Source organism: Pyrgilauda ruficollis, unplaced genomic scaffold (assembly GCF_017590135.1).
Source record: "Pyrgilauda ruficollis isolate IOZ18807 unplaced genomic scaffold, ASM1759013v1 scaffold3, whole genome shotgun sequence".
In the NCBI taxonomy this organism is placed as follows: domain Eukaryota; kingdom Metazoa; phylum Chordata; class Aves; order Passeriformes; family Passeridae; genus Pyrgilauda; species Pyrgilauda ruficollis.
This window is the reverse complement of record NW_024524377.1, coordinates 16,110,002-16,135,123: the sequence shown is the minus strand read 5'-3', so window position 1 is coordinate 16,135,123 and position 25,122 is coordinate 16,110,002. Positions and strand designations below refer to the sequence as shown.

The following is a 25,122-nucleotide window of genomic DNA, read 5'->3' as shown; positions in this document are numbered from 1 at the left end:
AAGCAGTATCTGTGGGCAGAAAAATAAATGTCTTTTTCTGGATTAGCGGGAAAAAGCTGAAAAATAATTTATAAAATATCAAAACAAATTCTGAGCATTTGCTTTTAACTGCCATTCAGCCTTGAAATATACTGCTTCTATTTCTATTTAAGCCTGGAAAGAGTTCCTGACCAAATGTTGGGGTTTTTCCTATTGGTACAATCTAGCTTGCCTAAATTATTTAATTTTCTTTTATAGGTCATTCTTATGCAAGAAGCTAAAAGTAATTAAATTTGCAGGATGAAAACATGGCACAGGCACTGCTGGTACCACCTGGACCTGAAAGCTTCCGCTATTTTACTAGAGATTCACTCGCAGCTATTGAAAAGCGTTCTGCAGAAGAAAAAGCTAAAAAGCCCAAGCAAGAACATGCAGATGATGATGATGAAAATGGTCCAAAACCAAACAGTGACTTGGAGGCAGGAAAGACACTGCCATTTATTTATGGTGACATACCTCCAGGAATGGTATCTGAACCTTTGGAAGACCTGGACCCATATTATATCAATAAAAAAGTGAGTGAATTATCTTTTTCACAAAATAGAATATAACTTTATACACTAGAAAAGTTAATCACAAAATATGATGGCTAGAACTATCAATCTGCTACATATCCACAACCATCCTTTTATTTAACAGAACTGATTTATGCTCTTCCATATTGTAACTACTTTAATTCTGTTGAGTTACTTGCTATTTACTTCATTGTAAGGAAGATGTGTCTTCCTTGATCTTGCCTGAACTTGAGAACAGAATGAATTTTCTTTATTTCAATGTAATAGTAAGACTGGTTATGACAAAAGAGATGTTCTAAGCATGGTTTTGCAAGGGAAATAGTTGTAGATAACAAGATACCATCCACTCAAGATAGTGAAACAGAGGACTGTATCCATATTCTTTGTTTCTGGATAGCTATATTAACACAGGCAAACATACATATGAAATATATTTATCTCTATATGTGTAGCATATAGAGACTCTGTAAATGTTGGCTCATATGAAACTACCACAATGCAAACTATTGCTTGAGGTGCTTGGGTTTGCTATGATAGATCTCTACTGCAGAGCTGTCAATTAGAAGTCTCTGGAAGACCATGGAAAAGCTTGTTTTTGAGGAAGGAATTGAAAAAAGATATTTTTGGTGTTCTGAAGAGTTTTCATACAGAAAGACCAAAGCAAAGAGGTCCGAAATAAAAGCAATGTATCTAAATTACATATGTGAATGCAACACATGCAAACTCCTAAAAGAGGTGCATTTTCCCTTCCAATTTGCACAGCCATACATAGTCTTCCTTTTCATATGATCCCCAAATCAGGGACTAGGAGGTAGAAAAGGTAGTTCAAGCAGATCCATTCAAGTAAAAAGTTTGACTTTTTACAAGTCAGTATCTGCAGTAGAGTGTATTTTTTTTGGTCTTGCAGCAATGATGCATACAGTTGGAAATGCAAGGGTGTTATTTGAGTTACGAGAAAGACAAGGAAAAAACCAAGTATATTTCTATAGCTGGGATTAGTTGTAGACTGTTTTAAAATCCTCCAGGGTCTGAAATAGTCCAACACGGGAACAAGTAAAAGTACCTTAGGTCCTACACTGATTAGTGAAAGTACAGGTGGCAGTAAGAGCCAGTTGTCCTCTATGCTCTTCTTTACTTCTGAATGCTCTTTTAGCAGCATCAAGATGTTCTCTCAGTTTCTGAAAGACTGCAAAGTGTTGTGGGTCAGGAGAATGAATGAAGATGGATAACACCCCTAAATTAAAAAATGAAGAAGGTGTTTTATGGAGGAGTACTTGGGACTATCTTTTCCTATCTCTCTGAACCAGAAAGAATGGGACCCAGTTGCTCTATTGATGGCTTGAAGCATTCCAGGCTGTCATCAAGATACGAAATTTGATCTTGAGCCACTATAAAAAGTCAAGGCATAAAATACTTTAAACTGCAAAGAAACTTTGTTTGCTAGATAAAAATCATGCAAATAATACTCTCACTTTTGTGGCTGAATTTGTGGTTGCCTTTGGTTTGTAAAACAGGTTTAGAAGTTATGGCTTCTCTGATAGGAACAGAAAAGAAAGCAGAATCTGTATGTAACTGCATAACCTAACAGTTGGCCAAGTTAAATAAACAATGCTGTAGATAATACAAGTATATACATTATTAAGGAAATGTAAAGAAATTAAAGTTCAAAGAAGTAGCATTGTCAAGGGTTATTTAAATTTGTATGGTTTGGGTTATGACAACAGTTCCATGGAAATTCTTACAATATAATGTCAGTACTAAACCTCTTTCTTGACTAGCTGCAAAACTTTCAGAATAAAGTTGCATAAGTAAGTTCAGGGATAATGTTGTCTGAACAAGTGAAGTTTCACAAAGCTTGAGAAGTTCTGAAGTATAGTTTCTAACCTCCATTGATCAGAAAAAGTAGTCAGATTTTTTCGAACAAAGGTGTAAAAGCTCACACTAATGATGGATTTCTTAGTATCTGAGAATGATTAGTGAACTGTAGGATCTTTAGTCACAGATGACATCTGTGTTTATATTACCTGGCAGTATAATTATGCTCAACAGAAAACAAATGGACATCTTAAACCATGGACTAGAATTAGTCATCCCTCCTCTGGTGTATAGTAGAAACTACCCTTAATCATTGACTTGTCAGTGCAGAGGAAATCATATGTGAATTTGGCCTGTCTTCAGGCTCAGCTGCAGCAGTGACCTTGGGACAGGCAACATCTTTCTAGCATTTCCAGCTGGGTGAAGGACTGTAGGGCAGGGAGAAATGCCAAGGAGTGTGTGTCCCTTCTCTGCCACCCTCAATGTTAGCTTGATGTTTTTCTGTGAGCAGGCACCAGCAACACTCCTTTACTTATTTTCTTCCCTGCCGTGGAGTGGTTTGCTTTCCTTCCCTGAGATTACTGTCCAAGTGGGCAGTAAAGGCCACAGAGAGGGCAGAATTTTTCTGATCACAGCCAAGTTTTTACAGAGAATGGAAATCAACATGGAGAACAGTGATACTTTATAACTCTGCTGAGAGTGTAACAAAGACTGTATTATGTTAACACAAAGCAGAGCCATTACCATCGACAAAGAGCAAAAGGAATGAAAAATAGTTATGTCCTGAAGAAATTTCAAGCAGCACCAAAGATGCAAGTAAACCTCATTCACAGACAAATACACTTAGGCAACGACTGCCCACAGAAACAGAATAAACTGAATACAAACCATAGGTTTATTGCACCAAGTTTTAAAAGATAATCACTAGCTAAATTTTCTGCTCACATATAGGGAAAGTAAGAGCACATTGTTAACAATAAAACCAGCAATTAAAAAAATTTGTTGTGATAGGATGCCAAATCCTGGCATCTGTTTGTCTCACATTGCTCAGAACTATGTTAGCTGGCAATATATTAATAATTTTAATTTTTTCACATATATATATAAGATTCATATAATTGATATTGGTAGTATTTAAAACAGAAAATGAAAGTAAAATTATTTTAAAATAGTGGTTGATTTTGTAATGACAATTTCTCCTTGTCACTGTACATATGTGTGTATATAATTCTGTCAAGTATTTGTTCCAAATACAAACTGGCATTTAGAATTGTCCTTTTGCTATTTTGGTTTTGTTTGTGTTTGCTTACAAGGTGGAATACATTTGATAAATTTGAATCATTTTAATCAAAGACTTCATAAGAAATAAAATTTAAATATTTTAGTGGCAAAATCCTGCATATTGCTTTTATTGATAAACTGCTACTGTTTTTTGTAATTCCCACCAATTTCAATTACATCATAATTCAGTCCACATGCTGGAAAATCTTGCAAATTTGAGAATTGGCTGTTGAAGACTTACTCTTTTGTATTAATAGAAATCAGTTATTTTTGTACCACGGGTAGACAGTAGAATGGAACTTGTACCTCTCAAGTGGAGAATGGAAACTTTTAGTAGGAGGTGAAGATATATATGTAGCCAACACTGTATTTTAATTTTGCATTTCTTTTTTTGCAGACTTTCATAGTATTGAATAAGGGAAAAGCAATTTTCCGATTCAGTGCCACATCTGCCTTGTATATTCTAACTCCTTTTAATCCCATCAGAAAAATTGCTATCAAGATTTTGGTACATTCATATCCTTTTTTCTTAATGTTGATTTAAGTGTTGCTATTTAAAAATACTTAATGACTGAAATAATACTTTTCATGTGGATGTGCAAATTGTGTCCATGGGAGTGAACTATGCTAAAAATATATATGTTGCTCACATTTTAAAAAAAGAGCAATATCACATGTGGATTGCAGTATGATCTTCATCCCTGCCGAGAGAATTCTCTACTGAACCACCTAAATCTGTCAGAGTTTAAATATCAGGCTTTATATCTAAAAGGAGACCTAATCCCTTACTAAGCCCTGCAGCTAAGGCCACATTAGTAACAAACCATTGCACTTGAACATATCTAAGGTCACACTTTTAGCAAGACCAGTAGTACTATTCATGAACTAGACTCACTTAGCAAGGACAAAAGAGCATGGGTAAAGAGCTGCTTTTTCAGCATTGTGTTTTCAGCATTGGGATAGGTGTCCTATAAAAGATTTGGGATAAAGGCAGAGTATTTTCAAATATACTTCATCATTTCAAAGAAAAATTCAGGCCTAAACAACCAACCTCTGACTAAAGATCTTTTAGAATGATCCACCTGTATTAACTGAGTACATTTGGGTAGTCATTTCATGATTTACAGAGTTAAAGACATGTTTAAACTTCCTTTAAAACCTGCTAAAATTACAAAAGTATTGCATTTTTTTTAATGGAAGCGCACCATAATATGCCAGATGACATGCCATTTAAAATACATAAAATTATGTGCAAAGCTTTGTTTTTAGGCTTTAATTAGTATGTCATGTTATTTGTACACATTTGTAAACACTTAATATTTTAAAGTTATTTCAGTGTTATAAAGCTGTTCTATTTTTTTGACTTATGTGCCTTAACTATAACCTACATTATTCAGCATGCTTATCATGTGCACTATTTTGACCAACTGCGTATTTATGACCATGAGTAACCCTCCAGACTGGACAAAGAATGTAGAGTAAGTTAAACATTTTTTGTTCTTTATTTTAATGTCTTTGTTTTTGTGTGACTCCAAACAAGAAGCATTTATTAAAATGCAAATGCCAGAATGGGCTTGTCCAGAGTCAGGAAGAATCAGAGTCCATGAGATCATCAATATCTTTCCCGTTTCCTCCTGAACAATTTAAATGGTTTAAGAGTAACACCATGTTTGTTAAAATTATGCCTGAGGTATATCTGAACTTCTGCTGTGTGGTAAAAACAGAAGCTCTTGTCCTTGGATATTCTGAGCTGTAAATCAGACAGGGAGCTACAGATGTGCATGTAAAATTGTGCATGTAAAATTGTTGCCATACCTTGCTTGAGTATCCATGATGTCATCACAGTGGGACTTTTATCATGCCTTACTGGTTTGACCTCTTAAGTGCCTGCCACAGCAAGGACACACAACCCACAAACCACAAGAAACTCAAATTGCCGAGGAAAGGGCTGTACCTATGAAAGAGTAACAAAGAGCTGACCTAAATAAGGAATATTTATCTTTCTTGTTCATGGTTATAAAGACATGCTTATTCCTTAACAAAACACAGATATGTTTTCCTTTGGAGTACTGTAGAATCATAGAATGGTTTGGGTTGGAAGGGATCTTAGAGATCATACAGTTCCAAGCCCCTGGCTTGCAGGGACACCTTCCACTTGGTCATGTTCCTCAAAGCCCTTTATGTTTTTATTTGAAATAATACTACTCATGAAAAACCTGCTTCTAATCACTTGTTGCTTCTTTCAATCCCTCCTTTTCTCAAAGAGCCATTACTGTTATTTATTTATTTATTTATTTCTCTGCACTAATGAACCTTACACTGAACCCTGTTTAGAAATCACTGCCATTAACCCATTCCCAGTCAACAGTGATGATGGCTTGTGAGAGTTGCAGTCTGAAAGGAGAGCAGTAGGGTCTGTAGGTAGAGTTCCTTTATTCTGGAGGTCCAGAGATCCATGTGGGTCTCAGGAAGTGCTTGCATTATGCTGGTTATAGCTGACTATTCTATGTTGTTAAATGAATAGCTGTTCCCACACCAGGTAAGCTGGTAATCATGCTCCCTATCTTTGAGAATAACAGTCTGGGCATGCTTGCTTATATTTGATGATTATTTATGAAATAAACATGTAATACAGGCATTAGTATAGTTTTTATCCAGAACTGATTTTTACAAAACTCTCTAATTTAGACATAAAAAAAATTCTTTCATTTTTGTAACACTTAGACATCTACCTGGTTTATGAATGCAAGCAAAGAGGCAACCCTGTGAGTGCTAAAGAATGTACATGTAAATATCAAAGTCTGAAATGTTTCCATACGTACTAGAATCAGAAATTATTTGTAAGTACAAGAACTGAGATTAAACCAACCTTTTAGGAAATGAGTAGCATATGTATCAGGTTCAAATTTCAACAAAGACTGAACAGCAACTACAATATATAGGGCAAGTGAAGTTAATAATTTGCTCCTTTCACTTCTAAATACTTTTTCTTCTTTTTAAAGTCATCTTTGTTAAAGAATGACACTGTCTGTAAGTATGCAAAAATCCATTATTCCTGCTCTGATGATTTTCAGGTACACTTTCACTGGAATTTATACCTTTGAATCACTTATCAAAATTCTTGCAAGGGGCTTCTGCTTAGAAGGTTTTACGTTTCTGCGAGATCCATGGAACTGGCTTGACTTCAGTGTCATTTTAATGGCGTAAGTGGTTCAACAACTTTTTAAGCTTTTAGGGCATGAAATTAGTGGTAAATATTATTGTAATAAATGTATTTACTTAAACATATTTAATTTTTGCAACCTTTGAAGCTTAGACACTGTATAACACTTTTCAGTATTCATAAATCAAAGTAAAATATGGCAGAAGCCGAAATGGAGTGTCAGCCACTAGTGTAATTACTGCTGAGGGACACTAATTTCATGGCCTACATTTTTCTGTTCACCAGAAAGGAAGCCATCCCTTTGACTTCATGTTACCGTCCCATTACAAGCTAATTAGTTTAACTAGATGTTCAAATACAAATCAGTAAGTTTCACTCCAGTGACATTTAAGCAGAATTGATGAAAACAATTATTAAAGTGAAATGTACTGAAGAGACAGGTAAATTTTGAAATAAGATTGCTAGTATTGCCACAGAGGTTTTGAAGACCCACATAATTAGTATAAGCTCTGCCTAAATTCTGAATAACTGTGATTTAATCCTACAGGTATGTAACAGAATTTGTAAACCTAGGCAATGTTTCAGCTCTTCGAACTTTCAGAGTATTGAGAGCTTTGAAAACTATTTCTGTAATTCCAGGTAAGAAGTAGTTGGTGTCAGGTGTTAGGCCCCTCGTATCTCCAACTGTTATTTGTGTGCTGTCATTGTGTTTGTGTGTGAACTCCCCTATTACAGATATGTGACAGAGTTTGTGGACCTGGGCAATGTCTCAGCGTTGAGAACATTCAGAGTTCTCCGAGCTTTGAAAACAATATCAGTCATTCCAGGTGAGAGCGAGGTTAAACACCGAGGCTGACTTTCGTTCCATTAAATTCACTTCCTTTGAGCATAATCTTGCTGTTTGTTGCTCATGTTGCCAAAAAAAAAAAAAAAAAAGAAAAGAAATTAAAAAGGCATAGATCATTAACCTAGTTTATGATTCTTTGCCTTTTCTGCATTAGCTTCTTTTATTTTGCAAAATCAGCCTTTGAGTTTAACAGTCTTGCATGAAACACAAAATATGAGGCCTATGGGTTATTTTGCTTTGTTTTTCTGCATTTTATTGTGACAAATTGCCTCTACATTACAACAGCTTAGTGCTATGGCATTCTTGGTTTTGAAATTTTTCCTTTTTTTTACCACTTAAAATTGACATTTGTCTTAAAAACAAACAAGTAACAACAAAAGAAGATACCAAAAAGGAAATAAATTATGCACAGGAAAATTTATCAAATGCAAACTATTTTTTCATTCAAAAATTACTAGCAATTCTGTCTCATGCTGCTTTGCATTGTTGTGAAGTCATGTTTAGAATTAACTGGGAACTGAATTATTGGGAGAAAATTTAATGCAGAGAAAAATTAGTATATGCAATCAAATCTGTACTAGGAAAGCATGATTGATAAAATTTCCTGCTTGAGAATGTTATATATTCAATTTATTGGAATATATGTATATTGCATAATCATAAAAAGGAATCTTTTTCTTTCATTCATCTTCACAAGCTCTGAGGCTGCTCATGAAGCTCTACCTTTTGAGAAATAAAAAATAATTTCTTTTTAAGTGTCTGCATGGCCTCTTAATTGTATGGGAAGGGCAAAGATACTCTTTGATAATTTTATCGATCTTTTCTCTTTGCAGGCCTGAAGACTATTGTAGGAGCCCTGATTCAGTCTGTGAAGAAGCTCTCGGATGTGATGATCCTGACTGTGTTTTGTCTGAGTGTATTTGCACTGATAGGGCTGCAGCTGTTCATGGGCAACCTGAGGAATAAATGCCTGCAGTGGCCTCCAGATAATTCTACTTTTGAGATAAACATTATTTCCTACTTTAACAGCACAATGAATGAAAACGGTACTTTTGTTAACATGACAGTGAGCACGTTTAACTGGAAGGATTACATTGAAGATGAAAGTAAGAATGTCTGATATAACTATTTTAATATGTTTGTGGCAAAAATATGTAATTATTTATGACTAAGTAAAGAACATTGAGGGGTTTATATTTCTGACTTATGTAGAACCGCTTACAGTCCCTGATTTACAGAGATAAAATACATACAATAAAAATACAACAACCAGAAAGGTTCCTAAACAAGCTACAAAGGGATCAGTAGCTAGCCACTATGATTTAACACAATTTATTTTTATTTTACTTTGTATTGCTTTCAGGTTTATTTGATCTATTCATATATATTTCTAATGCTTTCTACACAGCTCATTTTTACATTTTGGAAGGACAAAGAGATGCCCTACTTTGTGGTAATAGCTCTGATGCAGGGTAAGACCCTTTCAAACATTCTATTTTATGCTCTGTAGAAAAAGAAGTAACATGAGATCTAGGTGCAACTCCATATTTAGCAGGGTTACAGAACTTACGGAGTTTTGCAGCTAAGTGAGAGTTTCTTACTGAAGTCAAAATGTCTTACAATCTGGCTAAACGAAACAGCAATTAACAGCCTTTTCCCTGCTTGATTGGAAAATGAATTTGGTTTCATTAATAGGATCTGAAATTCTTTTAAGTCTCCTTTAATGATTTACTGATTGAAGAAAGTAGGAGGAAACAAAAATTAAAAGCGAGAAAGAGAACATGGAAAATATTAAGAAAGCACAGCAGTAACTTCACAGTTCAAGACTGAATCTGTTTTTTCAAGTCAAACTCTTTCACTTCTGGCAAATTCTGCCATTTACATGTGCCAAATTATAAGCCTAGAATTGTTAGCTCAACTTGGATGCCTGACTGGCAGCAGTGAAGAGGTTTACTAAAAACATATTTATCAGCATTATAAGGGAAATCCCTAATACTACGATTGGATTTAGCTAATAATATTTTTTAATCTGTCTGTAACCTTAACAACATTTTAGCAATTATTTCTGCCAGGAAATAATTCATTTGGAATAAAGATCCTATTTGCAAAATGTAATTGAGGAGAATTTTAATATTTAGGTAATTTCAGCCAGTGAGTGGATGTAAAGGATATCTTTCATTTACTATGTTATTAGTTAAATTCTTGGGAATTTTTTTCTGAATTAATTTAATTATAATTAATGGATTTTCTGTTGAAAAATAATGCATATTCTTCCAAAAGATAAAACATATTTTCTAGAAGGAATCAAAGTTTTGACTAAGTCCTCATGTTTGATTTTCACATAGGCAATGCCCAGAAGGATATATATGTGTGAAAGCTGGCAGAAATCCCAACTATGGCTACACAAGTTTTGACACCTTCAGCTGGGCTTTTTTGTCCCTGTTTCGGCTAATGACTCAGGACTTCTGGGAAAACCTCTATCAGCTGGTAAGAAATTATTATGACATAAATAGTACACTGTTGGTGATGTCCAAAAGTACATGAATAGGTTTATCTTTGCATGAGCTGAAAAAGATAAGTTGTGGGATAATATATAAATATGCTTTCTACTCCCTAGACGCTGCGTGCTGCTGGGAAGACATACATGATATTTTTTGTTCTGGTGATTTTTCTGGGCTCTTTCTATCTGATCAACCTGATCCTGGCTGTGGTCGCCATGGCCTATGAAGAACAGAACCAAGCAACAATGGAAGAAGCGGAGCAGAAGGAGGCAGAATTTCAGCAGATGCTGGAACAACTGAAGAAGCAACAAGAAGAAGCTCAGGTAATATTGGAAATTGTACTTTCTGAACAAACTTGTTCTTAAGGCAAGGAAAAAAATGTTTTATGAATAAGAACACAAACCTTCTGGGAAAACCTCTATCAGCTGGTAAGAAATTATTATGACATAAATAGTACACTGTTGGTGATGTCCAAAAGTACATGAATAGGTTTATCTTTGCATGAGCTGAAAAAGATAAGTTGTGGGATAATATATAAATATGCTTTCTACTCCCTAGACACTGCGTGCTGCTGGGAAGACATACATGATATTTTTTGTTCTGGTGATTTTTCTGGGCTCTTTCTATCTGATCAACCTGATCCTGGCTGTGGTCGCCATGGCCTATGAAGAACAGAACCAAGCAACAATGGAAGAAGCGGAGCAGAAGGAGGCAGAATTTCAGCAGATGCTGGAACAACTGAAGAAGCAACAAGAAGAAGCTCAGGTAATATTGGAAATTGTACTTTCTGAACAAACTTGTTCTTAAGGCAAGGAAAAAAATGTTTTATGAATAAGAACACAAACAAATTGTGCAATGAATTTCAGAAAATAAAAAGTCTTATTTACCATGCAAGTTATAAAAGTGGACATAGCCAATGAAAACCAGGAACTATCCAAATAGCAAAAAAGCAAGCTAATGGTACAGAAAAGAATTTTACTTCATTCGCCAAAAGATTGTAAAAGTAAAATGTTTTTCATAAGAGGGCTCCAGAAATCTGATTTAAGTAGTCATAAATAATGGTCCTTTTATGTTACAGATCTTATAAATAGCATGAAAAAATCTAGTGATGTTACTTCTGGTTTACATCTGAGTTAAAATTGCCAAGCTTGTTGTACTTAATAATTCTCCCCAAATATTCATCAAATAGAGAGAAGAATTGTAATCAGTGTTCTTCTAGGTTTCCATCCAGCAAAATAATTTAAAATATCCCTAAATGATACTGTAGTAAATCAGAAGTTTATGTATTCTTAGAACAGACAAGCAATATTCAAAACTAGATGAGCAATATCCATAACAAAGATATTCCTTCAGAATTCTTTTAAAGTAATCTTTTTTTCCTTTGAAAAGAGAATAAAATTATTTAAAGTTGTATGAGAAAAGGCATTTTAATAGATGCTTTTGTGAAAGCTTTTCTTATCTGAAAGTACAATATATGCAGGAGTCCAGGTCTGTGAGTCAGCCATCTGTCTAATTTCTGGGCTGATTTTCCACTGCTTTTCAAATGGCATTTAGTCGTTTTCAACAGGACAGTGTTTATAAAATGGTAGCAAATTTGAAACTCCTATGCAACTCTATTTTTGGTACTACTTTACAGGTACTTTCACTGAGTTAGAATGACTCCATAAAGTGCTAACAAAAAGACAAACTCTCTGTCTTTTGCTTGAAAAGAAACCCTTATGTATGACTTGTGAAATCTCATTAGCATATCTTTATTTTAGTCATTAAACTTTATCCCTTCCAAATTACTAAAAAAAGAGTAGAATCCTGCAAAAATCAAATTTAGAAAGGTTAAATGTCAGCAAAGTGTATAGCAAAGTGTATATTGCTGGGTTTTTCTTAAATGTGGTGTTTTAATGCTTTAAAGACACTAAATCACATTATACTAAAAGATATCAGCGGGCTCATCTAGATGTTTGTGTATCTGAGAGTGGAGGAAAATGAAGCTCATCCAGACTTAGAAAGAATAGAATAAGAAACAGAGACTATAAGTAAGGTTGAATAAAGACCCTGAAAGTCATATTTTTTTTAAATGAGCAACCACTACATTCATTATAAGTAAAGCACTATTACAGTCAGGATCTTTTTTGTTTGTGAAAACATGAGCAGAAAGTAGGCAGTGTAAGTGGATCACTGAAGTGTTGAATTAGTTGCTAAGGCAGAAATTAGTTTGGGACCCATCTCTTCACCCCCTTGACACTGAACTTATTCATACACAACTTAAGTCATCACAGTGGTCTTTGCTCCACTTATTTGAACTTTACTGCTAGTACTATGAAGTAGATGGGTGATGACTCAGCATCTGCTGCCTTTGTTTCTTTTAGAGTCTTTGAAGGATGATATTCTGGAACCAGTGTGACAAAATTTTGAGTATTGCTTTTTTATTTTATAAACACTTCAGAACCCTTTCAATACTCCATTTAGCACAAAAAGTCTGTATCAAGTCAACTTGTATAGCATGGGTTGTATATTGTGGCAAAGAAAGACATTAATTCATACTATGAGCTTTCAAACTATCCTTTCCTGCTGTAAAGAGATATGTCATCATTCCTGAAATATTTGGCATTGAATAGAGTATGTTTTGCTGGATAATTACTAGTCATCTTTGTTATATAAGCCTCGTCTCTTGCCATTTATCACACCACCCATTTTTGTACGCTATGAGCAGTCTATCATCTCCCTAAAGATCTTTCTACTACAGAATTTCATCGCAATCTCCCGAAGTTCTTCTGAGGAACAGCACTGGACATACTCTCAATTCTTCTTTTCTCCATGACTAAAAGAACCTTTCTCTAGCGAACCAAAGCAAGTAGACTGACCACTGTAGTTAAAGATACTAGTCCTGAGTTTTGGGATGACTCTGCTCTAGTAAGTCATCTCACCCCTTTCCACAGAGAAGAAATCTAAAATTATTTTCTTCTCTCAGGCTGTAGCACCAACAGGAAATAAATGTATCTTTGCATATCTGTAAGAAAGACCTAGAGTGCAGATACAGTGGGACATGTGGAGGGAAAACATGAACAGGAGGAAGGACTTGAAGATGTGTCTAGAGGTTGTGCCTTGTACCAGCAAAGGTAGAAGGAAAGTAAGAGTGTTCTTGCTGTGAAGATAGTGAGGAAAGGCTGGATTCAACTGCTTTCCGGGTGCTAGCTGGATTTGATACATTAACTCACAGGATGAATGTTAGGCATTAGTTTTCTCTGTAAGAGCTCAGAAGGGATCAGCTGAATTAGACCATGATGTGGGGCTTTTCTCAAGAGAAAATGGAATAACAGGTCCGAAATACATGAAAAAGCACTATGGCAACACTTCTCTGACTCCTTTTATTTCAGATAAGTGTCTTGTGCAGCAATTCTTTAACAAATAGTGCAGCTATTGTTCTGCTGAAGTTTGTGCTTCAAATAACTCATGCTGCAAAACAGTTAGGATCAGTACAACTCAATAGTTTATCTTCAGTACAATTTGTTTGGGTATATTTACACACCGAAGCGTGTATGAAGAGCATTATTATCACAGTGATAATAAAAACCAGTTGATAAAAGACTATAAAATTATTGTTTTTTGGCCTACTAAGAATACCTTGCTTTATAACCTGACAGACAACAGCAGCAGTAGCAGCGGCATCAGTTGCATCAAGAGATTTCAGTGGTGTAGGGGGATTAGGAGAACTCCTGGAAAGCTCTTCAGAAGCATCAAAGTTGAGCTCAAAGAGTGCTAAAGAAAGAAGAAACAGAAGAAAGAAAAGAAGGCAGAAAGAAATGTCTGAAGCAGAGGACAAAGGAGATGTTGATAAGTTCCCCAAGTCTGAGTCAGAAGACAGTATCAGAAGGAAAAGTTTCCGCTTCTCCACAGAAGGAAGTCAACTGACATATGAAAAAAGGCTCACTTCTCCTCACCAGGTACATTGCTCTATTTTACTAAATCATGTGTGTCCTCTCCACTTTTATTTTCAATGATATTACAGCAAGTTTACATATTGGAAGTTATGTAAATGGTAAGTAAGGGAAGGAAAAATGAGTGGTAGGACCATTCACAGTGTAAGTTTGAGATGGTTTGACCCATTCTGTTAGCAAAGGGATAAAAACAACGTACCAAGAATACTGATAAACTTAATTAACACATTTCTGAAAATGTATTTCTGAGGATGTGTCTAGTAGACTGCAGAAAGAAAGATTAGTATTCATATATATGCATTAATGAACCATACATTTTCTGTTCTGGATCCATTTCAAAACTATACAAATGTAGGGTTTTTAGCAGACTGCAACATCAAAATACTCTGCACAGGAAATTCCACATTACCATTAATTTCTATTATTTTCATTAATTAGCTTCTTTAATGTGAAGATAATGAGAAAACTAGCACTAGTACTGCACAATAAGGACAAACTAGACAGGGATCTTTGGGCCTGTATGTATAGCAATTTAGTCATACTGTTCTTTTTCATTAGAAATCATGATGAAGAATCATTTCCATCACAGGAAAACAAGTAATTTATGAAGGACCTCTGGAAATCATTTAATACAAAGTTCTAAGCTCTACTTGCATAAATCAAAGGGTCACTTCTGTCACCCAAGTATATGCCCTCTGTACTTGGCACTGGTGACGCCACACCTTGAATCCTGTGTCCAGTCCTGGGTCCCTCAGTATAAGACAGTCATGGAGCTGCTGGAGCAGATCCAGAGAAGGGCTGGTGAAGGTCTAGAGAGTGAGTTACATGAGGAGAAGCTGAGGAAGTTGAGGGTGTTTAACCTGGAAAAGAAGAGTCTCAGGGTGCCTTATCACTCTACAACTCCATGAAAGATTGTGACTGGGGTGGAGGTCAGCCTCTTCTCCCAGGCAACTGGTGACAGGATAAGAGGAAATAGCCTCAAGATGTCCAGGGGAATTTGAGGCTGGATATCAGGAGGAATTCCTTCATGGAAAGGATTGTAAAAAATCGGAATGGACTACTCAGGGAGGTGGTGGAGTCAGTGTCCTTTGAAGTGTTCAAGAAATGACTGGACATAGCATTCAGTGCCACGGTTTAGTTGACAAGGTGATGATCAGTCAAAAGGTTGGGCTTGATGATCTTGGAGGTCTTTTCCAGCCAAAATGATTCTGTGCTACCTTTGCTTATTTCAAGGCTACACACAGTTATGACATTTTTAGAAAAAATCACTCAAAAAGCATCTCTTTAGAATGATAATGTATGGTCTGAGCCAATAGATGACTTTTACCTATGAATACTACCCAGGTTAGGAATAACTTCTTCATTAAAGATGCTCTTTACAGGTTGTTGGGTTTTTTGTTTTTTGGTTTTTTTTGGCAGTTGTAACAAAGCTTTGGGGCAAAAGTTGACAGCATACAGCTAAAACTTAGGTGCCCCAAGAGCGAAAGAATTGCAAACAGTAGAAATGGTAAAGGAAGAGCTCATTTGTTTTGTTAGCCGTGGAGAATCTCCCTGGTGAGACAGGGTCCAGAGCATGAAACAGCGAGGCAGAATGGTAAGGGGAGATAATCTGCTCAGTTGGGCCCTGTAAGAGGTTTTGTCCTTTGATACCACATTCCATATGCAGATGAATGATGCAGTTTGCTGGAAAAGTCAAACCTTCCTTTCAGTCCTTACTTTCTGATAGCATGTAGACATGCCTCTGTATGTGTTAGAATTGCAGCCATTTTGGCTTATATCTTTTGTATTAATGTAGCAGGGACTTGCAGAATAGACATTACTTCTCCCAAATCCCTGAGGGGGCTGATCCAATTAGCTGTACTCAAAATGTGGCAACAAATATTGGAAAGATTGGCCTGCAAATAAAACATAGCAGCCATGGGAACGTTCTCTAAAAGAACAAGGCTATCACTGGTAGGTAGAAACCCTGGTGAACATGTCATTTTTTTGAAGGACTGTGTGTTGCCCAGGTATTTTTATAAGGAAATGTAAAAAGGGCGTAGTAATTAGTTTACTGCTTTGTCAAAATTCATTGTCATGTTCTATAGAAGCTAAGGGTTTTACTTGATAAAATTATCTTTCAGTATAAGCAAAACAGCACTTTTTTTTCCAGCCAAGTTTACATAAATGGGTTAGCAAAATAATTTGACTGGTATTTTTCAAGTAACTCAGCCTGAGGCTGACAGCCAGCATAGAAAATTTCAGCCCAAACTATTATTTGGTGTAGCTGTAAGAGCAGGAAAAAATACATCTTGTAATGGTAAACACCTGCCAGACCTTATAACAGGCAGTTCTACCAGTGCAGCACACACATAATATGTGAATTTATACATCTGACTGTGCATATACAGAGATATATATGGGCTGATATATGTATAAATGCAGTGTTTGATTTTTGAAATATTAACATAGGTTTGTATAATACAGGACAGTTTTCACTTTCACTTTAATTATCCTGAGATCAAACCCAGGATTGCTATTACATATGAGGACTTTCCCCCTGCAGAAATAGTGAAAAAGTGACAATAGTCTCAAACCAGGTTTTTGATGAACCAAGATGTGAAGATTTGCAAAAATGCAGAACTGAAGAAGGCTGAATGCCAGTTTACTTTTCTCCACAATTAGTACTCATTTTATTTATTCATGAATGCTGTTAATAAAATATGTAGCAAGAGAGAAGAACACTTCATTAACAGGCTTTTACTGTAATTAAAAGATGAATTACCAACAACCACTGATTTATTTTTCTCACTTGTAACAGAATATCTTTAGGTAATGGTGGCCCTGGTGAATACTTTCTTTGAGCTGCCTGATAGCAAAGTGATACTTTCTGGCAGGTGTGTGCAACCTGCTATGGCCCCCAGAGAGCTATGCCTAAGAGTGCTGCTGCTGTACCTCCAAAGCTTCCCCAAGCTGCGCTCTCTGTCTTCTAGATACTGTTTCCCCACTACTGAGCCTATTGGGAAGAGGCAAGTTCCTTACATCAGTTCAGAAGGATTTCAATGGCAAACTTAAGATCCCTTCTGCATCTACCAAATAAAACAGAATAGAGTGATTGGTGAGCATTATCAGTTGTTATCACTAGGAATCCAGGCGATGAAGAAGAGAAGTAAAAGACTTTTAGCTCTCTACTGTAATTGAAGGAATAAAAGACAAGTACCTTCAAAATCCTGATAGTGAAAACTGTCTCCAGCACACTCCATGCCAGTTCAATGTGTCTTCTTCACTCAGGACTGTTCAACCTTGCTTATGTCTTCTGCACAACTTTTCCTCAGTCCTGCTACATTACCTTAAAAGAATTTTTCCCCTCTGCTTCAGGTCCCCTGGTGAACATATACCCCTAGTGGACAAATTATACTATGGAAGAAAAAAGTGACTATCTTTCCTCCAGCACTGTAACTATTTGAAAAGCCAAAAACGTACAACTTTAGTTCTAATGCTGTTTTGTTTGGTTTGTTTTAAATCTTTTACAGTCTTTGTTAAGCATTCGTGGTTCTCTGTTCTCACCAAGACGCAACAGCAAAACCAGCATTTTCAGTTTCAGAGGTCATGCGAAGGATATAGGATCTGAAAATGACTTTGCTGATGATGAACACAGCACTCTTGAAGACAATGAGAGCAGAAGAGATTCTCTCTTTGTTCCAAATCGACATGGAGAAAGACGCAACAGTAACATTAGCCAGGCCAGTGTGTCATCCAGAATTATACCAGCCCTTCCAATGAATGGGAAGATGCACAGCAGTGTGGACTGCAATGGAGTGGTTTCCTTGGTTGGAGGACCTTCAACTCTAACTTCACCTACTGGTCAGCTTATACCAGAGGTAATTGTAAGTAAGCCAGTATTTATTACAGTTTGGGTCTGCCACAGAATTTTCTCTTATTCCTCGTCTCTGCCTTCCTTATTATTTCTTAAAGAAATAATTTGCAATAGTTTCTAAATAATAGAACATAAAGGAAAAAAAATCCTTAACCTCCTATGTCTAAGCCTTCGTAACGTGTGATATTCTTCTTGTTTTCAGCAAGAGATCTACACATAGGAAAAAAGATTAATTGAATTTGACTTTGTATATAGTTTGTATATAGTTTCACTTCAACAAAGTAGATATTCAATATATAAATAAGGCTATAGCTTGGAAATATGTATAGGAAAACTCCTATAAAATGAAACAAAAGTTGGCTATTACTCTCATGATAGTTATTAGAAATACCCCTTTCTGAATTCCTCTCAAGAACTTTTTTCTCATAACTTTCATGAGAAAAATATGTACAGTTCCTATGTACATTTGAAATTACTTAACATTTTACTCTCAGTTTCAGACTTTTGCAAACTAAGATGTTCTTTCAAACATCCAAATAAGCAAGCCTTTTTCATCTACAGTAATTTAAAAAAAATTAAATTATTATTATTATTATCATCATCATTATTACTATTGTTATCATTACTGTTATTACTATTACTATTATCACTACCAAGGAGGTACCAAGCAAAAATTTTGTTCAGCCAGTCATTTAAATGTGAACCACCTTTGGCCCCACACTGTGTTGGTATTCGGTCCTGCAGTTGATTATTTGTACCACTGTACAAAATTCCCACTGAGTCCCTCAATGAAAAAAAAAGAAATCCTGACAAGAACAGAAACATTCAGTGAAAAACATAGTACATTGCACAAAGCTGATGTGATTATCACTACAATATTTATGCAGTAAATACTGTTAATTGGATGTTGAAAAGGATGGTGTAATTCCTCAGTATTTAATTTACAGGGCACCACTACAGAAACAGAAATAAGGAAAAGAAGACTGAGTTCATACCAAATTTCTATGGAAATGCTGGAAGAATCTGCTGCAAGACAAAGAGCAATGAGCATAGCCAGCATACTTACAAATACAATGGAAGGTATTTAGTGCATTTTATCTGACAGGCAGTTCAGTGAAGTTCTGCTAGCTACATGTACAGAGAAATTATTTACATAATTTTCTTTGTAAATGTAAAACTGACATGTGGAGTCTCTGAACATCAGATATAAAAGGCTTTTGAGCATTTCTAAGGTCATTTACACAATCTGAATGCTTAACCATGTTTCATTACACCTTCCAAAATATTACGCTACTGAATGGACTAATAGAGATAAAATAATGGTATCTAGGGGATTGCCACAGCCTCAAACAGAAAATATAGGGATTGGTATAAGCTTCATAAAGGATTCATGTTGACTTTTAATATCTGAAATTAAGATATCTGTTGTAAGCAAGTTAAGTAACCTAAACAAAATGTCTAGATTCTCCCTACTGTCCTGGGAAAGACAAACACATTTCTCCCTTTAGACATTTGTCTCAGATGATTTACTCTTTAGTGAATGGACTTCACTGTCCACTGGTGGTAGAGTATACCTATATATATCTTAAATAAATTAAATGATTTATTTTAAGGTAGATAAACATGGGTGAGGGAAATCTCATGTTAGTAAGAGCAGTTTATTTGATTGATATAATCTTCTCCCATATTTTAAACAAGAACATCCAGAAGATACATTTGTAATATTCATTTTTTCTATTTTTTTTCAGAGCTTGAAGAATCCAGACAGAAATGCCCACCATGCTGGTACAGATTTGCAAATACTTTCTTGATCTGGGATTGCTGGAGTCCGTGGTTAAAAGTAAAGCATGTCGTCAATTTAGTTGTGATGGATCCATTTGTTGACCTTGCTATAACTATTTGCATTGTTTTAAATACCTTGTTTATGGCCATGGAACATTACCCAATGACAGAACAGTTTAGCAGTGTCCTTTCTGTGGGGAACCTGGTAAGTAGTTTGTCATGCACTACTTGATGTAAAAATACCCTTTTCTAAAAGAAGAAAATTATAAGTGTATTGTATTTGTTTAGATCTATTCCAGAATGTCTTTTTACAATCAGTTTAGAAATGGTATTCATGATTTTCACAGGTAAAATGATTTTTTTACTGGAGCCTTTATCTTTTATGAATAGATGTTTTTACCTACTATAATGGAATAACTGAATATGTGTGGAAGTGCAGTCTTCACTGGAATGCCAGATTTCTTGATATCTGCCTTGGGTTTTTTCTTTTAAACGTTAAGGTAGATCATGCCATTTTTACCATGGTACTGATATAACATCACAGAAAATACTTTTCTTCAGTACAGAATTTCTCTTGGAATTTTTTTCAATTACACTACAGTGAAAATACTTTTACAAAAAATATATGCTCCCAACCTTTTTGTTTTGCTGCACAAACCACTGATCACTACGCATTGCAAGAAAGTGTTGAGTTAAATTCTGGACTTAAAAACACTAAGATGCATTGATAATTTCACATTTGGCACTTGGAGATATTTCAAATAACATTATCACCCTGAAGTTCATTTCCTAAAAGGAAATATCCATCATACAACATGGTAACTATGTGTGAAACCTCCATATTCTTACAAAAAACATGGGACAAGAAACTCCAGCTTCCCCTGTCTACAAGACTGACTTTAGAGAGTCTGAGCTTAGGCAGACTGACATTAGAGACTGTCATCTCTTTAGACTGTAAGCTAGGAAAATATTTGCTGTCAAGTCTTCTTACTGGAAGTCCTCATCAAACAGGACTTAAAACACCAGGTCACATCACATCATCTGCTGGGTAGATAGTCCAGCACATACCAGGGAGCTGAACTGCTGACTGGTCAATAGGTTTTTATATGTTTATTTAATCTTTGTCCCACTATAAATGCTGATTTAGTTACTTGTTTTCAGTGTTTCGAAATACTTAAATGCCATTTGGAGATAGCAATCAGCTGTTTTTTATAGTAACAGGTAAGAGAACTCACTGGATTTTTTAAAAAATTCCTCAGGTATATAAATTTCTCATAACAATTCATTACATTTTGTCTTAGGTATTCACTGGGATATTTACAGCAGAAATGGTACTAAAGATTATTGCCATGGACCCTTATTATTATTTCCAAGAAGGCTGGAATATTTTTGATGGTATTATCGTTAGCCTTAGTTTAATGGAGCTTGGTCTTGCAAATGTTGAAGGATTATCTGTTCTTCGGTCATTCAGATTGGTAAATACCTTGATAATTAAATATTTGCATGCAATTATCTCACTTAAAAAATAAAAGTGATGGTGCCTGCAATAATTGCCATATTTTGTAAATATGTATTACATCCTTCAGTGACTCACATTTTTTTTTCATATGTGCCTAATTTGCAAGCCATGTTTGATAAGTACAAATTTAAGGTGCTTGATACCTTTTAGTATTAAATTGTCCTATTGATCTTCTATCCAACTGATATCCTTTGCCAATATAACACTAATTGCTACCTTTCTAAGAATTTTGTGAATTTTTACACTGATTTAATTAAGAATAATAAAAGCTGAATATCTGTGAAAACATACATATCACAAATACACAGCACAAATAATCATAACATTTTTAGTCTTTATATTGTGAACATTACTTTGTGGTACTTGTAAGGAACTTAAGCAGATCCTCTCTTCACATTTATTTTAATGGGCACCAACAATAAACCTTTAGTCATTCCATTACATGTAACAGAATCATAACAAGCTGACTTTAAGATAATATTTAAATTGAAATATTATTGAGCTTCTACTAGAAATGTATTTTTTTAATAGCAACTAGTATTGTGCACAAACTAGTTTATAAATATATTTAGTAGAGGTACAAGATTAATGATTTAAAAGCCTTTATTGCCAATAGTTACCACATTACTTGAAAATTTTATCTCCTGATACACAGACCAGGAAGAACTGACTTACTTAGCACTAATTGCAATGGTACCCAGCTTCACATAACCTAATAGTTTGGGTAATGAATATTACTTTTAAGTTAATGTTTATGATTTGAATGGACATGCAATCTCTGCATCAAGGTTTTGCTTAAAAAATTGGTCTCTATCTAAGCATGGAAGGCCTAATGTGGTGCTGAGGCAATTTGGAACTAAGTCAGCAAAGGTATAGTGACAGTGGTGAAAAGTCTTCTAAAATGTCTTTAAGAATAGCTCAAGAATCACCTGTAAGTGGACGTTTAAAAATACAAACACAAATTATTACTTTTTTTTACTATGTGCACCACTGAAATGAAATGATAACGCATTTTTGCCAAATACTCCATGTTCCCTGCTCTATATTAAAATGATAATGCGGTACTACTGAAGAACAAATTAATCTACAGAAATTGGTATGCTCTGTTAAACATCTTGGACCTAGCTTCTATTTTGTAACTAACACTAAAGGTTCATCTGCGTTTTTGTTTTGCAGCTTCGAGTTTTCAAATTGGCAAAATCTTGGCCAACTCTAAATATGCTGATTAAGATTATTGGCAACTCAGTGGGGGCTCTGGGGAATCTGACCCTGGTGCTGGCCATCATCGTGTTCATTTTCGCTGTGGTTGGGATGCAGCTCTTTGGGAAGAGCTACAAGGAATGTGTCTGCAAGATCTCCAGTGACTGTGAACTTCCTCGCTGGCACATGCACGACTTTTTCCACTCTTTCCTGATTGTATTCCGAGTGCTGTGTGGAGAATGGATAGAAACCATGTGGGACTGCATGGAGGTTGCAGGCCAAACCATGTGCCTTATTGTTTTCATGCTAGTCATGGTGATTGGAAACCTAGTGGTATGTGACTAACATTTTTTTTAACATTAACTCTAATGCAGATGTGCAGGACTTAGCTAGGCAATGAAAATGTTTGTCATCCTTCTGTTTAGAATTTAAAAATTAATCTGAATGTGCTAATTTTGGGTAAAAACATTTGAAGAGTCCCTTTTCCTCTTTTTCATACATTTCTATGTATGTACACTGAAGTACTCTTACTATGGGTACAAGCATTTAGAAGGAAACCAAAATGTCAACTCCAACATCCTATCATGGGAGTGCTGCAGCTAATTTAGAGATGATGTTTAATTTTTAGTACTGAACTTTCGGGGTTGTCTGCGTATAAAAAACAAAAATGAAACCCAGAGTGATTTGTCATCCAGTTTAAAAAGGCTTTAAAAAGCTTCTAACTCAAGATTCTACAAGAAACCTTTATAAAAAAAGTTTAAATTCAAGCTGACAACATAAAATGCAAAATTTCAATTGGAAAATATTGAATTGATCAGAACTTCCTAGAAGTAAGTGTTATAAAAGGGATGCACCATTTACACTTCTACTTTATTTTTAAGTTTCTTCTCCTGTTAAAATTTGCAGTCAAAATTTCCTGTCTAAATTCTCTTCCTTTAATGATATTTTAAACATGATTTAAATTTTTATAAAATAGAATTCAAAATGTTTGTATCTTAGTCATTTACCTGACCTTGCAATCTTGACATTTTACCAGCAAAAAATGTGAGAGCCCCAAAGTTATTTATGATCCGCAACCTGCTCTACTGATTTTTTTAGAATCATAGAATCATTTACATTGGAAAAGGCCTTTGAGATTATCAAGTACAACTGTTAACCTAGCACTGCCAAATTTAACACTTCTGATATGATTGTATTTACTACATAGCTGTATTCTCTCATCTTTAGGTATTGAACCTATTTCTGGCCTTGCTGCTGAGCTCATTTAGTTCAGACAACCTTGCTGCTACAGACGACGATAATGAAATGAACAATCTCCAGATTGCTGTGGCAAGAATTCAGAAAGGCATAGATTATGTTAAAAAAAAGATACGGGAGTTCATCCGAAAAGCCTTCGTTAGAAAGCAGAAATCTTTAGAGGAGATCAAAGCGCTTGAAGAGCTAAACAACAAGAAAGACAGCTGCATTTCCAATCATACCGCCGTTGAAATAAGCAAAGATCTGAATTATCTCAAAGACGGGAATGGAACCACCAGTGGTGTAGGCACAGGCAGCAGTGTGGAAAAATATGTAATTGATGAAAATGATTACATGTCATTCATAAACAACCCAGGCCTCACTGTGACAGTGCCCATTGCACTTGGAGAATCAGATTTTGAAAATTTAAATACAGAAGAATTTAGCAGCGAATCTGACATGGAAGAAAGCAAACAGGTAGGATTTTTCATATCTTAAAAGTATTAAATTGTAGTCATACGTTTGCATGTTTTAATTACATATTTAGAATATTTTTAAAACTCTAATATCTCATGTAAATATGTTTTATGTTTTAGAATTTTACGTATTACCATTCAAGAAAAAATATATAATGGTATGGTAGAGGATCCTTAGAGTTTACATTTTTAGTGTTTTGTTTATTAAAATTTGGAAGATATTTTATTTAAATATTAATATTTCTTTCACAGTTTTATGAGGTTTTAGGACTAGTAAACACTTGATAAAGCATTCTTTATGCAGTTCCTACATGTGAAAAGAATATATAGAATAAGGGTAGAAGGGACAATTAAGGATCTATGCATACCAAAGCAAACATAAGTGGAGAAAAAATATTACTTTCAATATTTAGGGTAGTTCTAAAAATTAGCCCTGAAACATCACAAATCAGTAATAATTCTAGATTATCTAAAAGTTTTGTGAGTAATATTTGCACAGACTTTGGGTTCCGAGACTATGGCTGGCTGAAATGAAGTAATCTAGGTACCGATGAATGTCATGTAAAGCAGCAGCTCAAGTTATCCTGGAGAGCAGAATGACCTTGTAATATAGAGGCATGCAGAAACAGCTTACGTGAAGTCTTTATGATGTTAATATTGTGCAAAGTTACAGAAGGTGGTCTAAAAAACCAATGCCATGTGTTTCAAAATCTAAGTGGCTCAAATACCAGAAGTGATCATGAACAGGTGCTGATAGTATTCAAGGAAAACTTTGTATTGGGGTAGCGATCAACGACAAACTAATAAATGCATTAGCAGAATCTAATTATATTCAGTGCCATTAGAAATTTAGGAACTTTGAGGTTTAAGGGATCAGGAACCATGGATAAATTTGCTTTCAATTAGATTAGAAGCTGTGATGTTATGTAATAACTCGTCCAAAAGGGTTTGTTTACCATG

General features: G+C 35.2%; 1 protein-coding gene across 1 annotated transcript in view; it reads left to right on the top strand.

Moving 5' to 3' along the window:
• Positions 1–287: 287 nt before the first annotated feature.
• The window catches only part of LOC121356700 (sodium channel protein type 2 subunit alpha-like), a 50,228-nt gene continuing 25,393 nt past the window's right edge, over positions 288–25,122 (top strand). The window contains exons 1-16 of the mRNA XM_041473395.1: positions 288–554; positions 4,048–4,166; positions 5,039–5,128; positions 6,725–6,853; positions 7,549–7,640; positions 8,494–8,766; positions 9,069–9,132; positions 10,006–10,147; positions 10,278–10,484; positions 13,800–14,099; positions 17,606–17,953; positions 18,897–19,029; positions 19,698–19,936; positions 21,033–21,206; positions 22,427–22,783; positions 23,678–24,163. Of these exons, the coding sequence (XP_041329329.1) occupies positions 288–554; positions 4,048–4,166; positions 5,039–5,128; positions 6,725–6,853; positions 7,549–7,640; positions 8,494–8,766; positions 9,069–9,132; positions 10,006–10,147; positions 10,278–10,484; positions 13,800–14,099; positions 17,606–17,953; positions 18,897–19,029; positions 19,698–19,936; positions 21,033–21,206; positions 22,427–22,783; positions 23,678–24,163 (3,420 nt within the window). The remainder of the gene's footprint in view (positions 555–4,047; positions 4,167–5,038; positions 5,129–6,724; positions 6,854–7,548; positions 7,641–8,493; positions 8,767–9,068; positions 9,133–10,005; positions 10,148–10,277; positions 10,485–13,799; positions 14,100–17,605; positions 17,954–18,896; positions 19,030–19,697; positions 19,937–21,032; positions 21,207–22,426; positions 22,784–23,677; positions 24,164–25,122) is intronic.